The 18,851-nt window shown below is 40.8% G+C and overlaps 1 protein-coding gene across 2 annotated transcripts in view; it reads right to left on the bottom strand.

Annotated features, from left to right (window-relative positions):
• Positions 1-992: 992 nt before the first annotated feature.
• Positions 993-18,851, bottom strand: part of PTCHD4 (patched domain containing 4) — an 86,409-nt gene continuing 68,550 nt past the window's right edge. For both annotated transcript variants that reach the window (XM_009558442.2, XM_054062746.1), the window contains exon 3: positions 993-4,812. In XM_009558442.2, coding sequence (XP_009556737.2) covers positions 3,179-4,812 — 1,634 coding nt within the window. In that variant the 3' untranslated portion in view covers positions 993-3,178. The remainder of the gene's footprint in view (positions 4,813-18,851) is intronic.

Below are 18,851 nucleotides of genomic sequence, written 5' to 3'. Positions count from 1 at the left end.
GCTCCTCTCCTGCATTGATGTAAAAGTAAAAAACTTCTAGTTCCAGAGTGTAACCTGGTTATCTTGTGTCTGGTATAGACAAGTGCAAGTGCACACATTTGATATTGAGAGAGAAGCTGCTTTGGCATCTCATCATACTCTTAATTCATTTGTGTGAGCCCATTTTCAACATTAACGTCTCTGATTTCTTAGCTCACCACTCTCTGGTAGGGAAATTCCAATGGCAGTTTTTAAAGATCTGTTCTGCATAAAAGCCTCATAAGCCAAATGTAAAACTTGAGCTGAGTTACTCCTGGGATTTACCCCTAAAAGAGAGGCTTGGGAGACAAGTTTCTAAGTTTTCCTTCGTTTCACTTGATATTTAGTCATTTTAAGTGGAGTTAATCTCTCCAAATCTGTACGAGTCTACATGTCTGTGTCTGAACTAATCACGCTGACTTTTCTTTATCACCGATGGATAGAACCACACATTTTTTAAGGTGTGATTCATTTACTCCTAATGCACAGCTGTAAAATGGGTCAGAAGCATCTATCCCTTGCCTGTGGCCATAAAGGGAGCTCAGATATTAATATCTACATTGTCAACATCCAAAGTTAGATGGGATGAATCCTGGTTTTGATGGGTTTGGAAGATGTTACTTTCTTCAACACAATGCATGACAGAGATCCCTGGGATAAATCTGGGCAGTACAGGAGAAGACTGACAACCTCCCGTGTGACAGAAAGAGTGGGGGTAAATATGGACACCTCCAAAAGTGATATCCAACGCTCACACTTGTGCTGCAACGATCCCAGTTTTGTATGGACAGTGCAGGAAATGTAAGAAGAGATACGGAAAACTTAACATTCATAACTGACTGTTCTAAAAAAAAGGATGGGGATTGCACAACATCTTACAAGATGTAAATCAAAGTCAGTAAATATTTCCCAACAAGAGCTGCATCTGAGCTATAACGCAACAGTTATAGCTGTTTTCTTCTAAATCTTACTAAAATATTTAGATCTCAGTTTTGCAGCTGGGCCTTGAATGTCTTGGATCAAACCTGTAGCCTTGGAGTTTAACCTACATCTGAAGTTTTGATCTGGATTCAAACTTTGGAAGCTTTACCTCTCTAGAAAATGTATCTTTCTCTAAAATCTGTTGCATTCAAAAGGTCCTTCGAATGACTGAGAGTTTTGACCACTCCTAAAACACAGAAGTTGTTTTTGGCAAATGTTAATGGCAAAGTACAGAAAGTATAGAGAAGATGTGAAACATCATTCCCTGGAAGCAGAAGCAGCTAATGAATATTCAGACTAGTGTCAAAATGGCTTTTTGTGCTGCAGGTGAATTTTCTCTGACTTTCTTTAACCATGAAACAGTAGGAAGAGGTAAGAGATGTCATAAAACAAAGAACCAACTTATTGCACAGAGCTTTTTAGCAAAATATATATATATACACACACCCTCATCAACAAACTCTTCGGGTTTGAAACTGAGTTAACCAGCCACAAAGAGACAAGTAGACACATTTTGGAAGGCAAACAGCTTCCGGACTTCTTTTAAAGGTACCCACAAGTAATACAAAGTAGACATAAACACTCCATATAGTCATAACTTTACATAGTGTCCTCATGGATACTATATATTCAGGAAGACATTACTTATGTAGGTGATGCTATACCATACTCCAGAGAGTAAAAAGCAAGCCCTTTTAATACTGACAGGGGAGATGGACATGGCACGCTCCAGTGCAAACTGAAATGGCTAGACCTGTTTTCATCCCTTCTCCAGGGCTACTAAGCTGGATAGTTTACAAAGCAGAGAAATTCCTATTGTTTTACAGTACGATTTTTAGTGTCATATAGTAACTGTGGATTTACTGCACTTTCCCGTGAAATTCCAACTGCTGTGACGAGCCTTTATGTTGCAGGCAATCAACACTCAAATATTTAGGAGTAGTAATAGTAAAGACATTTCACCCTCCCCTTCCCACGGGGGACTGATGTCTCTCTACAACTAGGGGGTTAATTCAGCTCCGTGCAAACCTTAACAGGGTCGGTTTTTTGTGTGTGTGGCAAGTATTTGATGGACATTTTACTTAAAGAAGGGGAAAATCCCACTTCTGCAGCACATTGCAGGGACCAGCAAACATATCCCTTTGTCCATTGGACCAAATATGTAATGAAAATAACTGTGTGGGTGTTCCAGAGCTGACTCAGCTGTTACATGATCACATTATGCCTGTGATATGCAATCCATCATTACATCTAAAGCATAAAGATATATTGATGAATGTATCGGTTTAACGTGAAATAAAACTGAGAAGCGTTACACTGCAGGAATTGCAGATCCTGCTGCAGCAGGAATGGCCTGGGTTAGCTCCGTGAGATCTCTTAGCTTGACAATTCAGAAATACTCAAATATATGCATGGTGTTAACTACCAGCTGTGACCTCTTGGGATGGAGGTCATGTGTCACATTTAAAGAAACTAAATGTTAAATTTGCAAATGGCTATGATTATTTCTTCTCTTGTATAAACAGTACCTCTAACCCTTAGCGGTATAGCTTTGCCATGCATACTTCACAATAACACTCCTGTTGTGGTGTTACAGATATACATGGTATTCTAGAATTGGGAAGTACTTTGGCTTAGATTGTTTTAAACGTTTACTTCCCAAGTGCATAGGATTTATCTTAACCAACTTGCTCAAGAAAATAGGAAAAATATACCATGGCATTTTTTTCATCTCTCTTGGTCTTGTTGTTCCCTTTTCTCATTTGAAATGTTGTTTTTTCTTATCCTTGGACAATTTTATCAAACAAATCTGCCTTTTTCTCTGCTGTTTGGTAACTCTTTTTTTTTTTTTCACCTTTGCTTCTGTCCTACATAGGACAGATCAAGCAATTCCCATTAGAGCTACAGGTTGAGATTCAGGAACACTTAATGGTCAACAGACTCTTCCCTGGTCGAGAATGAAGGTTCAAAGAAAACAACTGAAATTATTTTAACTTTCATTATTATTGTTAAAAAAAGTTTGCACCTTGATGTGTCATGAATACCCCTTCTTGATCTTCCTTTGCCTTGTCAGACCTGGCCAGCACAAGCAGCTGAGATCTTTGCTCTATTTTCCCTGCATCTCTGTGCAACGCTTTTTTAAAAAGAGAATATACTATTATTTTTTTTTCTAAGCCTTTCAGACTGCTGTAACATGATCAGGATTCTCCTGAATCTCTATGCATTCGATCTCTTCTCGTTCCTTCCTTTTGGCTCGTTTCTTTTTCTTGTGGTGCTTTTTGGAAGGTGGGAAAAAGGTTAGAAAGACGGGCAAAATAACAAAACAGTGCAGAAGTGTGCAACTGCCGGCAAGCAGCAAGCATTTGAACAGTGTGAAGGTCAGATTTGAAGGCACAAAGAGGAGGGGGATCAACCCAATAAGAAAAGAAGAAACGTTCTGCAAAATGGCTGTCCCGTGCTCTTGGAGGGAGTTCTTTATGCACTGAGTTCGTGTGTGCTCAGTAGCTAGTACAAACGTATAAAGCAGGGGTGCACAGTGATCTATGGCAAAATTCAAAGTGTAGATAAGGCACAGTATAGAAATGCAATCCATGTCTACATTCCACAAGGTCATCAAGCCAAGGACACCCAGCTCTATCGAGGTGACACTGAGAATTAACCAGAAATTTCCCAGAGGATGGATAACCAGGAAAAAGGTCAGTATTAACACCAATAGGATGCCAAAACCAGAAATCAGGACAGGCATAGTTACTGATAAACCATAGTGGTCCATGAAAACAAAGGTAGGATTGAACACAATGAACTTGATGCTCTGTATCAGAGACAGCGGCCTCAGCTTCTCCAACAATTCTACTGCCTCTCTCTGCGTGTTTTCACTAGTCCTGGCCACCAGGTACAAACGAGAAGCAATTATGTTGCTCTCATCTCCAGCTTTGGAGAAAATAATGTCATTTTTGAAGTGCTGGAATTCTGGCTTTTTTAAAAAGGAGCTCTGGAGGATGCTGATAAAGTCACTTTTGTTGGTTGCACTGATGTTACCTACTCGAAGGTACTGGTAATACTGTTCAATCCAGGACACTGTATTGAACCCCTGGCTTAGTGTTTTTAGGTCTTCTTGCACAGTGCCATTCCAGTACTCCAGAGGTTCGTAAATGTAGAAACCTATCACTGGGCTGTAGTTGCTGAAATACTTTTGCTGTATGAGGGCGTAGGAGACGCTTGGAGATTCACTGGCGAGAAGGTTGATAATGTTTGCTCCATCGTTAATCTGTAAGCACCCCATAAAGGAGAAAGAGGCATAGATGAGATACAGTATCACCACAAATGGCTTGACATAGATATTGGTAATCCACTCGTTGTAATGCTCTCGGAGGAAATGCTGGATAAAGTGATGCTGGTACGGGTTGGTCTCATGATGAGAGGTATGATGATGGCCATCGTTCATCACGGTCTGGAACCACACAGGTTTCCGGTCCAGATATTCTGCTGAAGGAATTTTACAGCAGAAGATGCTATGATAGCGGTTCTGCTCCAACTGGCCAGCAAAGACCAGACAAGAACCAAAGAAGGAGAAGATATAGAAGTAGTTCAACAGGATGGAGACACACATGTTCTGGCAAAAGACTTTTACAGCTTCAATGTTGGTGAAAGGGCTTGCACCCATGCCAAAGGCTATGAAATACAAGGAACTTGTCATTGTGTAGGAGACCATGACATCTGAGTAGGCATCTGCTACTCTGTCCTTGAATGGCAGATTCTCTCTGGTTCGACGCCATCCTGAAAGAAGTTCAAACACTCCTTTGGTTCCATGACCTGAAATGAGAAAACAAAGCATATACTTGTCCATACATAAAGGATTTCCATCATCCTTCAGGTTTTTCATCTTCCAGCAGGTAAAAAAAAAAAAAAAGTCAGCTAAGATTTCTTATGGTTTTGTCAACAGTTAAACAAACGGAAAATCGTGAAGTGTCTGTCTGAAGGTAGATACCAGAATTTATATGCAGGCGCTTCAATTCACAGTTTGGTATTCTGAGACTCCCCATGCTCAGAAATGAAATAATGAACTACTCTTTAAATGACATTCATTGATTTTAATAGACATTGAATTAGTTCCTCGGTGGACTGCCTACATAGGACAAAGGAGAACATTAAGTTTAGTTCAAGTCTGGGGTTAACTCTTGAAATTCCTTGTGGCATCCTACTGCACCTTGCAGTGTTTGAGGGCTTTGGTTGGAAACACAAATGCAAGTAATAACATTTCCTTCCAGAGAGTATAAATTAAAAGCATTATTTGTGAAATGAAGAGGTGTGACCAAGAAGGGACACCCTGGTTCTTTGTGCTGGACAAAGGGAAAAATATCCTTCCATTAAGTACAAATAACCAGAATAATTTGTATGATAGTAGTTTACCTGCTGAGCACAATTGAAATAGTAAACAAGTTTCCAAACTATACAATAATTAACATGTTGGTGGTAACGATGGAGAGTACAGTAGTGGCTAAATCACTTCTTCCACGCTAATTGTCAAGAAAATGCATGGGGTTTGTCCATGATTATGTCCCCCTTGGTCTTTTTTTCTCTCTCAACTATCCAGAGCTCTTCCTAGAGTGAAAGATTTCCCTTAGCTCACATAAAAGGACACTCAGAAAAGATCCAGATGTCATCAGAGCTACACGAAAAATCTTTTTCTTTGTATAACTCCCTCAGTATTTTAGAGGCATAATTTTTTAATAAGCTATAGGTTAATGGAGACTTACTTTCATTTTACTTATCACAATTACAGTCCAGAAAGTCTACAGCTCTTAAACTTTGGGGCAGAATAGTAAAGTTGAAACTAAGCTTATTAAAAAAAAAGGTTAACTGGTAAAAGTTATTAATTATCTATACATATTCATATAATTTATATATATATACATAAATATTCTATTATTTCCCATCAGAGAATTTCAGTTTGGGGGCAAATATGAAAACTAAAAAACACAACCAAAAAGGTTTGGCTTTTAGATAAGAATTTTGGTCAAAAATTAAACCATATATTTGGGTTTGGATGAGAAAGTGGAAACCTCTCTGTGCTTTGGATCAAGCCCTGACAATATTCTGGACAATGTAAGGAAAAACACTACTCAGCAGAGAAAGAGGAAGAAGCAGATTGCAGGTGCTCCCACCTCTGTGTCTTTGCTCTCTGCAGCAGAGGAATTGCATGCAGCAAAGCATGTACAACAGTAATTTTCTTGTAACAAAACCAGAAATATGACAAAAGGAGATTTGCAAATAGTGAACAAAAGTCTGTTGAATTTGGGTTTTGATTTAAGTTGTTTGGATTCATAGAGCTGCTTATGGTGCCCAAAGCAGGCTCCCAGCAGCCATTCCAGACAGGGAAAATTACAGCATAAACCGTCAAGTTCTGTGAATGTTACCTATTTTATTGCAAATCAGCGTCCCCAATGAAACATAAACATGCAGTATTACAGAAATCTTGCAGTTAGCAAAAAGCCTGAGTGGAAATGTTGCTCTCTTATGAATCAGCGTCTTAGTTCAGGAGGGACCTTGGATTCCCTGGTGACTTTAGGGTGAGTCTGTTCAAATTCTCGAGGCACGGCTGTCTCGCACACTGTCACTTTTGGACCATCAAGCAGAAAGTATTGTCTCATTGTGATGAATAACCCTGTAGAATCCAGTTACTTGCATGCAATTTTATGTTATCCTTAAAGAAGGCAAATAAGTACGCCGCAGGGTGTGGACCTGGCTGGCTGGTCACCATTTCCAGGGCCTACATCTTAGCATAGCTTAATTTAATGGTATAGGAGATGTTTTTCATTCTCTTTCGGGGAAAGCAGAACACAATGATCTGCTTTAGATGTCTGTGCTCACCCTTTCTTCACCTTCTCATCAATTTTGGATCGTTCTTTTCCACACATTGTTGACAAAGGTCCCTTCACCGTATGACTTCACTACTCAAAACTTGTCCATATCCCATACGTTCATACACCTCTCTTTCTGACCCTGCTTCTGACCTTGTTCTTGCCCCTCCGTTTCCCACTTTAGGCACCCCTCTTCTTTCTCTCTCTCTCTCTGTTTTCTTCTCTTATGAGGAAGGTTGAAGGGATGAGTAGTAGCACAGGATTTCTGCTCCTTTTGCTGGTGTCATTCCTCCCATCTCTCCATCCCATCAAGACTCCTCCACTGGGGACAGGGAAGGCACTGAGCAGAGGTGCTGTTTTCTACTTCAGTTTCCTTGCTTTCCCCTACTCTCTCCCAGGTACCCTGCTGTGATCTAAGGCAAAGGGGATCCTCGTTCTACAGACCTCACATGGGAAACACTGATTTAGGGTCGAGCTGGGATGTTGAGAACATCTTTCCTCCCTCACTTCTCTTTTCTGCCTTTAATTGCATGACAGTAGCCGCACTGTCAAACCCAGGATTGCTCTACCTCTATCAACCTGACCTGACAAAGCACAAGGATAAATTTTCAAGAGAAGTATGTTGGAAACAGGACATGTATGGAATAAATCTTTTCCATTTCAGCCTCTGAGATTTTTGCATTGAGCCAAAAGGGTTGCTGAAACCAGAGGCTGCGTTTGTAATATAATGCTTGGAGGCATGGAGGGACCTTTATTTCTGTCCAATCCATTTCTGAATGCACTCATACTTTTGGTCACCACAGTCTCCTACTACCCAGAGTTATAAAACTTCATTACTTGCTGAATGAAGGAATGAGTGGCTTTTATTTGATTCAAAATCTCAGGCAGTATAACTTTAATTAACTGTTAATTAGCCATCTGGATGTTACCAATAAAATATAAAATAGCTGAGTTCTTCCTTCTACTCACGGAGAGGAGGTAATAATCTGGGTGTCTACTTCTTTCTAGGCATCAATCTTCATAAAGGTTGTAGGATTGCAGTAGTGTCTGAGCTCTCTAACCCTCTCCTACATGTGCCTGAAATAAGCCCGGTTTTTCCAGCTGCTGTTACACGTGCAAATGTACAGAGAGAATAACCGTGCGAGCTTCGTGACAGGAATCACAGCTATAAGTGATCAAAACCCCCAAATTTAAAAAAAAAAAGTTAAAAAATAATAGTGTGGATCATTGTGATGGTTTTCAAATTGGAAAATTATCAAGAGAAGTCCTTTTGCAGAAAAGGTTTAAGTTATGATGGACCGGCGCTTTCTAAAGAAGCTTCAGGAGCAGCGATGCTCTATCAGCTGTACCAACAATTTGCAGTAATATTGACTTCTCTCTGCTTATTCCAAATCTCACTTATCTGCCCACTTGCAAGGTAATGTTCACAGTTCCATCTTTTAGATGTTTTTATTGTTAATAATTTATACATTTTAATGCATCACTTTCTTAGTGATGAGTAACTGAGTGCATTTAATATTATGGTAAGCACATAATGATTAAAAGAAAGAGGTTTTATTGTGAAATATATATATGCAAAGACTACCTAAGAGTACACACTAATGTGCATGCACTAACTTGTGTTAATACTGAAGATGAAAATACTCTGATTAAACTCTAGACTTTTTTTTTCCTAATAGAACAAATAGTATCTTAAGGAAGTAAAATATTGATATTTGTAACTTCTTTGAGGATGAAAATTGGTACTTATTTTCTTATAATGATTATTATTACACAAATACAAAATTTCCACTCATCCTCCCTTCACAGATAACTTCAGCTCTATCACACAAACACAGGAACTGGGGAATACAGAACGGTAACTCCTTTGCTGCCAGAAGAATTTTTTGCCAGACTGGTTTTCCCACATCATTGCTTTGATAACAAGTCTTCTAGTCAGCCTCTTTCTCTCCCCAGATAAGCAGGTCTATTCCCCTTTCCCAACAAAGATACAAATCTGTGGTCTTTTGAACATTTTCTGACATCTCTGATGGTTCAGACACCACAGTCACTCTGTAAAATTCTGTTCCTTCCGCTTGGTCACTAACGTCTCTGACAACATCGACAGCGGAGTCAAGTTCACTGAGCAGTTCTAGGAAGGTTCATAGGGTCTTTGGCTTTGGGTCAAAACTGCCAAGTTTCTCTGGTACTAACATGACATGGACAAAGTACAGCAATTTTTTTATTTGCCAGACAGGCAATGGCCTATGACTATTAAGAAGAAAGGAGACAAAAGAAGTTTTTATTCCCTCACTTGTGCAGTTGGGAGAAGAAACAGGAGAGGCTGCGCAAGAGGTAGAAATATATAAGTCTCTTTCTGCTTCTATTTTCAAAACAAAACGTTAATTATAAGCAGGTATTTAAAATAACTTTGAAGAGTTTAGGGATAAAAACCCGAAGACTGAAATAACAAACACCACTTGATTCAGTTAAATTTAATCAAGCTGGAAAAGCCTGAAGAAACCAATCAACTAAAAGCTAAGCCAAAGCAATCTCTGAACCATTAACAGTCGCCTAAGAGAATGGATGTAGATGGGATGGTCTAAGAAGGATAGATAGGACATAGTATCTATCTTCAAGAAGGAGTAAGAGGATGACCTGCAGAATGTGATGCCCATCAGCTTAGTTCCTATCTCAAAAGACAATAGAATAAGCCATTGCAAGCCAATTTACTGTCATCAAGAGGATAGGATACAAAAATAATTAGAAAAGAACAATATAGATTTATCGAAACCAAATAATCTCAAGTCAATGTAATATCTTGCTTTGGAAAGTAACTGGCTTAATAGAAATAAGGAAAAGGAGACAGAATCTCCATCTCAGTAAGGCTTTTATAGCTTTGTACCGGGCTTAGGAAGTTTTTAAATCCTATTATACCTAGTATTCTGACAAGCAAATTAAGGGAATATTGGCTGAGGAAAAACATAGGAAATATGTGTTCAGATGTTTGAAAGTACACATGTAGAGTATCTTCCAATGATTTGTGATTTTTCACAGGGATTGCATCAATGGGTCCCTTTTGTGTCTGGTTCTTTTTGGCATTTTCAGTTAATGATACAGACACTCGTGGATTTTGTATGGGAGACTAAACTGGAGAGAAGTTCAAACCCCCTGTAGAGCAAAACTTTAAACTTAGTGAAATGGTCAGAAATCAATAAGAGGAAACTTAATGAAGACAAATGCAAGGCATTTAGTGTTAGGAAATCAAGTGAAGGAAATGCATAATAAGGAATAACAGGTGAAGGAAAGTGAGGCTTTGTTTAGAGGATACGGGGAATTTCAAAGGCAGACGATATTTTACAACACGTAAAAAGCTAAATTAACAGTAATATAGTTTTGGAGACAATGATTCTGCTTACTTTAGCATGACGGAGGCATAAACTGGAGCACTGTTTTTAAATGGAAGATGATCTTTTCATAGGATCATAGAATAGTTTGTGTTGGAATGGACCTTTGAAGATTATCCAGTTCCAGGCCCCTGCCATGGGTAGGGACTTTCTTTAAAAAAGGTGGGAAAATTAGACTGAAAGCTTTGGGGAACAAAATCAGCAAACAATGGCCTTTTGTGAAATATGAAAAGCACAAAGAAAAGCTGAATGTGTTGATTTTTTTTTTTTTTCCCTATATATGAGAATGCCGTGGGGACTCTATAATATTCAATATGAAAAAGCTGTTACGAAGAGGAGAGCAACAAGTTCTTTCACATTTCTACTGAAAGTCATTGATTTTATCCGCAGAAAAAAACATTTAGGTTAGATATCAGAAAAAGCAAATCTTTCTTCCTCCTAGGTTCATTAAACACCAGAACAGACCATCTAGGGAGGCCATAAAGGCTTTTCAAATCTAAGTCTAGAAAAATAAAGTTACATTAGTTAATGGAGGTATTAGGTACACCATCTTAGTGCTGTGACGAGGCTTCTGTGCACATTCCTGAGGTCTCTTATATCTCTACTTTTGTATCATCATACCTAATGTTGAATTAATATGCTTAGGATTACTTAAGCATCAAAATGAGCCTTCTTTTCATTTTGTCTTAACCAAAGCATGCCTGTTCAGCTTTTATCTGTTGCATAACCTGTCAACTTCTTGAGAGAGAAATTTCATCTACAGTTATCACTCGTCACAACACCCACCGAGACCCCAGTGTGAAGTCCCTTGGCTCTGCTGGAAGCAGCGTTTGGGCGCTACCGGCTTTTGTAAACATTCTAGGAAGAAGGATCACCATGACTCTGCTTTTTTTTGTGTCAAGAAATAACAATGAGGGTCTCCTCCTATAGGTGATCGCAGTCAGTGTGTTGATGTTGTAGTTGTCTATGCTATAATTCAAACAAAAAATGGTAAGAGATAATCTAATAGGGCTTTTAACCACTGGAAAAAATGTCACAAGGAAAATAAAAGCCTTGGAAGTGAGCAGCATAGCTTTACTCAACATTACTGCTCTAAAAAATCCAAGTATTCTATTCAGTTTTCATTAACAACTACATCTGCAATCTTGATATGTATATAGAGGGTGCAAGGACAGCTTTCTTTGAAATCATAGTCGTAAGCACTAAGTATATTTTTACGTTAAAGTTCTTTGCTGTGTGTCTAGAATGATCTTTTTATTATTTTACCTAGGAAAAACAACCTATAACTCCTTAAGGGGGAATCACAGTTTTTCTTTTCCCTAGGAGCAGATGAGCAGGGCTCGTGGAGATTTATTTTCTTCCTTAGAACCAGAGAGGCCAACTCATCTCCTGGAAAAACTGAGCTTGTATGATCTAATTGATGCCCCATAATAACAGGGGTCACAGCCATTGGTAGAATGTTGATATGACCTGTCCTCTGTCTAATGAAGTGTTTTAAGACAATACAGCCTGTTAAGGTTCAACTTAAAAGCCTGTGGTATTCCAAAGGTGAGGCCATGATCTAGTATTCTCTTCGGGCTTCAAAATTTATGAACTTATCCAGGCCTGCTGATTTGAAAACAGATTTTGATTTTAGACAGTTTAGGCTACACAATCAGGTTTTTTTTTTTTACAGAGGAGGAACTTTCCATCTCAAAATAGTGCAATGTAGGATGCATTTGTCCTGCTTAATCACTAATATTAGTATCTCCACTCACATTTAGAAAACCAACGCGCAGAAATACAGCAAATTGATCAGAGTTGCCAAAGACCATCCACATTTGAGAAGGGAAGAAGCAGTAGAACTAATGTAAAAGGTCATTTCTGAAGAGCTCAGTATCGGGCTAACACTGCTCCCCTAAAGCATTGCAGAGTACTGAGCCACAGGCATAGCTGTGGTGGCTGATCTCCCTGCAGTGATGACAACAGCAGATGTTGCCCACTTCAGCATAAAGTCAGCTGTCTGCAAGACTCTCCCAATGAAACGACTCTTTCTTTTCAACTTTTGAAAAGGAGATGAGTCAGCAAGTTTAGCCTAGGTGCCTGACTTTTAGACTGCTATAATTACGTAAGATTAAAAGTTATCTTCTGCCTCTACTCTGTTTTCTTAATTCCTTCCATTGAGGGAAGTCTATATAGAAACATACGCCTGCAGAAGAAGAGAACAAGGTAATGAAGCACTGGTCCTGGTGTAGTTCTTCTGTTAATTTAGCTTCCAAGATCCTAAAGAATAGCAGTCTGGAAATTATATTAACATCAATCTATTGGATGAAAAATGATGGTTCAGTAGCTCTTTTGTTCTCCTTTCTTTCCTTTAGCTCCCTTTGGCTAACCACAATCCTCGACAGCCGCCTCTCCTACTCCCATCCACCTCAAAGTAAATGCTGTCCCAGACAGCATAAAGAAGCCCAGACATGACCAAGCAACTACAGGAACTGGGCTAAATCACATGGTGATCGTTTACTTACATGTCACATCCCTTCGGCACATCCTCAATCTTTCATCAATTCCTGTTTCTCTTATTGAAGTCTCTCCCAGGCAAACACTGTTATCCCTGTCTGTGCAGACAACAGTGTAATGGGATAGTGATTTAAATTAACAATAATTAATGCTAACACGAATTCGCTGCCTCTGATTTTGAATCTTATGCAGTTTTGGATCTTTCACATTGAAAAAGGCCATTCCAGAACTTCACCATAAGCCTTCCTGGGTGGAAGCCTTGGGTTGAGCACTGAAGGTGAGCCAGAGACCTGCTAGCCCAGGTGAAAACATGTTTCTAACTGAATCATAGTGACGTTAGTTTGAATTCAAGGTTTGTTTGCTACAGTTCATTTTAAGGTCAAGTTTTACGATTTTTAATACCCAGAAGCTATTCTTCTGTTAGAAGGAACCGAAGTATTAAAAAGGGCGCACACAAACACCAGCCCATGCATTGAAACAGAGCTGAACTCAGAAAACGTTTCGGTGGATGTGATTAGTCATCGTGCTGCACACCTCATTACGTGAGATTTACGTTTGAGCTAAAGTATTGAGCTTGCAAATTGTATATAAAGTTGGAATCCTGCTTCGTTTTCTGCTGTGCTTAGCAATGAATTAAAATGCTTTTTCTCTGTTTCTCCTCTAAGGCGTCAATGAACATTGTAAACAAAGACTGCATGTATGGAAATTGCTATGCATTGGTAGGGGTTAAGACAAGGGAATGAATTTATATCAAGCTGTTAATGAATGTATTATATTTGTGACACTGATCAGAACACTTCTTATTTATCACCTGGATTTGATAATCCACTAATATCCGAAAGAAAATCAGATGAATAAGGTACCAGTGAATCTCAAGAAAGGAAAGTGCTTTGATTAGTTGTGGATTATCTCATCTAGAAGGGATAATCTATATTTGAATCATCATAGAAACACTGAGTTTGGTCATTTTCTACTTTTTGGCATAGAGAGAGCAGTTGTGGCTCCCTCGAAGAAAAGGAACAAAAAGGTTAAATATTTGGAGAAGTAAATAAGAAGTGTGAAAGAATATGTATTTGTAAGTTTAAGCAAATGAAAAGAGGACATGAGTGTTTGAAAAGGGTGGGACAAGTTCTGGAATTATCCAGGAAGGAAGCAAACAACTTTTTCAGTAGTGAGACCCAGTTATGAAAAGGGAAACCTTTTAGCTTTCAGTGACAAGACACATCTGTCTGAGGTTTCTGAACAGCGGGATGCCAGAGGAAGAGGCAAGAAGCAGGAAAATGTTCACCCTTCTCTTTCTCCGGTAAAATCAGTCATTTGTCCAACCACTGTCCCCTTGCTTGAACAGCTAGAAGGTCTCCTGGACAAAGATGATTTTTAATCACCCTTTGAAAGGGATACGGGCTGTCTGGTCAAAGATATTTCTTATACATCCCCAAAGCTTAATGGGAGAGCATCTTTTCCCACTGGCTGAAGATCCGGTCCTGTGGTTAGCTTGGTTTGTGGGGTTCGTAATACACCGAAGAGTGTGTGTACTGCATCTCTGCTGAAGGAGCTAAATTTTGATTGTTCCCCCAGGGCCAGGTTCTAGCTGAGAAAAGTGGAACTTCTATTCGATAGTTAATGCCAGTCAAATCCATTCCTTCTCTAATAATTTCTCTCTGGAAATTACTCCAGCTGGTGAGCACAGCACTCTGGCTCTTTGCTTGCCTGCGAAGTTTTCCATCTAAATTTCTTATCTTGATGTAAAAACACACCTTTTCTGCAATAACAGGATAGCTCCAGACCGAAGGGAATGAGCCCATCTGCTGACAGGGGGAAATTTTTAACAGCACTGTTGGTGTAGGATTTGCTGACATTTATTTACTTCAGAATAAGGTTGGGAAGGGAGAGGAGGAGGCAACATTAACCTTTTGCTTTTGTTCACTGGGAGTGAAAGAAACATGCAGGACTGACTCAGCAGTTTGAAAAAGAGGAATTAAATGTACCTTTCCCTTCCCCAGAAGCCCAGGTCCTGCATTGCACAAGGACGGGAAGGGAGGTTGCTCTACTGCCCTTGCCAAGCCAGAGACAACGCTCAGGAAGGAGATGTTCAGTGCACTGCAGCTCTGCCCGTGCCCTACTGCAACACCGCAGCTCTACCAGTGCCCTGCTGCAACACCGCAGCTCTGCCCACGCCCTGCTGCCACACTGCAGCTCTGCCCATGCCCTGCTGCAACACCGCAGCTCTGCCTGTGCCCTGCTGCAACACTGCAGCTCTGCCCACGCCCTGCTGCCACACTGCAGCTCTGCCCATGCCCTGCTGCAACACCGCAGCTCTGCCTGTGCCCTGCTGCAACACCGCAGCTCTACCAGTGCCCTGCTGCAACACCGCAGCTCTGCCTGTGCCCTGCTGCAACACCGCAGCTCTACCAGTGCCCTGCTGCAATACTGCAGCTCTTCCCGTGCCCTACTGCAACACTGCAGCTCTGCCCGCATCCTGCTTCAACACTGCAGTTCTGCCTGCACCCTGCTACAACACTGCAGCTCTGCCCGTGCCCTGCTACAACACTGGAGCTTTACCTGTGCCCTGCTGCAACACTGCAGCTCTGCCTGCACCCTGCTGCAACACTGCAGCTCTACCAGTGCCCTGCTGCAACACTGCAGCTCTGCCTGCACCCTGCTGCAACACCGCAGCTCTGGCTCTGCTTGTCCCGCTGGTGGGATTGCTCAGGAGAGGAAGCATCCTTCCTTTCAGCTGCAAGACACAGGCAGCTGCCAAGCAGCTGATGCAGCGATGTGGCTGCTGCCCTCCGCCGCGATACGCAAGCTGTTCTGCTCTGACACCGTGGGGAAGCAACAGCCCTCTCCCATATCCACAGCTTGTTCCTATAAATTTACCCATGGGATGGCAGATGGCAGAGCCAGAATGTGTAGGTTGCATATATACCATTTATTGAACAGCGGTGCCAGGGATTGCTCTAGATGCAGGAATTTGTTCAACTGAGCTGCCAAATGGTTCTAAGTCCTCAGCGTGCCTCTGCATGGGAAAAAATTCATCCTTGGACCTTAGAGATTCTTCTTGTTAGAGAAAAAGTGAAAAGCAAAAGGAACAAAAAGGAGAGGAAATGACTGATTCTAATGACTCATAGAATCATAGAATAATTTGGGTTGGAAGGGAACTCTAAGCCCATCCAGTCCCACCCCCTGCCATGGGCAGGGACACCTCCCACTGGCCCAGGCTGCTCCAAGCCCCATCCAACCTGGCCTGGAACCCCTCCAGGGATGGGGCAGCCACAGCTTCCCTGGGCAACCTGGGCCAGGGCCTCCCCAGAACTCAAATGAAACCCTACTCCTTACATTTCATGAGACAGCTCTGTTGAATCACCACTGCAGTGGATTGACTCTGTGCCTGCTGTCCCATGACTCTCAGCGAGACTCATAAAATAATTGTTCAAAAATCTGTAACACTGATCCACACCATTCAGGAGGTGAAGAGGACTTGCATACATTCATGGAGGAAAACTGCATGGAAGCAGTTAAGGTCAGGGACAGCACCTTTGGATGTGGGAGCCACTGAGCCAAGAAGCAGCTGGAGCCTGGGGGAGTGCTTTGGGAAAGTGTGACTTTACGCTTGACCTGTTGAAAGCCTCATTTTTTAACCATCTGCCATTGGTTACTGTTAGTGGTAGGATGCTGAGCTAGAAAAAATCCTTTGGCTTGAATCAGTCTGAAAATTTCTACATCTCCATGCATACATGGAGCTGACTGCTTTAAAATCCATATTGCATGTACAGAATGAATTAAAGCCTTGCAACTCTTCCTGCCCTTACTTGTGGCTTTTAAGTTCTTGATTTTACTAGTTTTAGTCTTATAGTAATACTATCTAAAAACCTGTCTTTGAATAGATATTAACGCTTGCCTTATTCAGTCCATGTTCTTGAGTCCTCTTTACCCTCACTAATTGTATGCGGCATTGATTACAAATTCATTCCTTTGCTATGCATTGATATGGCAATGCATGATCAGTTCTCACAAGCTCTACATACATTAATGACTGTCACGACCTCTGTGAGATTGTTATGGATATTATACCAATTGCATGTCACGGGAATCGAGGCATAAAGAAATCTAGCTTTAAAATATCCCTAAGATCCATCTGTGAGCCCTTAGCATTGACCAGGCTTTGCTCTTCTCATGTAACACCGAACTTCTACTGCCATTTATAACCTTAAAGCCTGATATCAGTCGATATACACATACGTTATGCCGCGAGTGTTCGACCAAGACGTAGAAGAGGTAAACTGCAAACTAATAGGCACTTGGCAAAATATGATGCTTTCTCAGTTCTGAAGATAGCAGATGACAGCAGGTTTTATCTGCAAGCCCAAAACTTCTTCCCTTGTTGCTTTTCAACCTTTTCAAGAGGCAAAGCTGCCACCAACAAAGTTCTCCTTCCCCGCATAACTCTAATTCTCCCCCAAATCACTGGTCAGAGGACCCTGTGAAGAAGCTCTTTCCCAGTTCTATGGTGCATGGCCTCATCTTCAAGCTGCTTCTCCTAAAACCTGGTGAAATGGTCGTAAATAAAGCACAAGCTAAGGTTTCCTTTCATGGCAAAACTCCCACAGACATCTGATATGCCCAGTGTTGGCATTAAAAATATGAGTGGGCTGGCTTCTGGGGGACTGGAAAAAAGCCTTTCCCAGTTAGCAGTATTTAGCAGCTCATTAATGTATCTGAAACCTGACCTTTAGCAGTCTGTCTCAGAGGGTTATAATTAAGCTTTTCACTAAATTATTCTGCTGGCTAAACTCACTGTAACCTTAAAACAATATATAAGAAGCGTTTCTGGTTTTTTTGGGGAGGAGTGTCCCCTTTGCTAGGAATATCAGGAGCAGCGAGCCAGCTGGCTGCCCACTGTTTTCCCATTATTATTTTAAATATCCCTAATTTCAGATGTGAATAAATTTGAACATGAAATTACTTTGAATATGTACTTTCCTAATACCTCAAGAAGGAAGAGAGTGGGAAGAAGACTGGAGAGGGAGTACTTTCTCTGACGAATCTTCTGCTGTGCGTAGGTCCCTGCAGAGGTCACTGGAGATTTCAAACCTACATCCATTCTAATGAATTAAATATTCCTAGGGTTAATTTTCTGCCACTGTGACCAGCTGGTGCATTCTGAGCTCACTATGCTATTTTAATTCTTTAGCCTCCAAAATAAAATGACCACATTCAGACTCTAATTTGCACCTGGGAATTATTTGGGAAAGTGCCATGGACACTGCAAAATCACACCAGGGAACATGCAAACAATTTAATACTGTATAGAAAATTATGATCCTGTCCCTGTTCTGTTTTCTGGCAAAGGCTTTAGCCAAAGGGTGATGCTCTTCTTCCACTATATGTGCACAAGGATTGCATCGATCCTGGATTTCCTATTCTGTTAAGCTACCTGATGTTCATATTTCTATCTACAAACATGAGTGGGGTGTCTTAATTCCTTTGTAGATATGGAAGAGAGCACAATACGCTAATTCAGCGTGTCATTCTTTTATAGAGAAGGCTACACTGGTTGAAAGTACTCAGAGCTGCACGGGCGGGAGGGACAGGGTCTGCCTTACTTTATCAGATAACTGACACAGTAGTATATCACTAGTGCCAGCTTTAGGACCAAACACTTGGCTTGTTCTGAGCCCATCACTCTCATCTGATTTCACTGTGTGAATGTTTCACCAACCATTAAGAAATGATGTTTCTTTTCATGGTAATAAGAACTAAGTAGATCTTCTCTGCCTCTCTTTTCATCTGATGTGCTGATTTAGCTATCTCTCTTCCCTAAAAAATCTGTCAAACAGGAGATAACTCCTTATAAGAAGCCCAATGCTGTGAAAGAGAAAGGAGGAATGAGGAAAGTGCTAGATCAAACACCTTCAACCCCGTTGGGTTTAGTGCTTTTGATACATTTTCAAACGTTGCATTGTCAGTCATTGTACGGGGTGTAAGGCAGAGATAACCTGAGCCCAGACTGCAGAACACATCTAATTGCTTGAGAGCTGTAACTGAGAGATGTAAAAAATCTGGAAAGATGCAGTCTTTTAGTCTGTTACCAAAAAAGGGGTTC

The sequence above is a fragment of the Cuculus canorus genome, chromosome 3, assembly GCF_017976375.1.
Source record: "Cuculus canorus isolate bCucCan1 chromosome 3, bCucCan1.pri, whole genome shotgun sequence".
Classification (NCBI taxonomy): domain Eukaryota; kingdom Metazoa; phylum Chordata; class Aves; order Cuculiformes; family Cuculidae; genus Cuculus; species Cuculus canorus.
The sequence above is the reverse complement of the archived record's forward strand: the minus strand, read 5'-3'. Positions and strand labels throughout refer to the sequence as shown.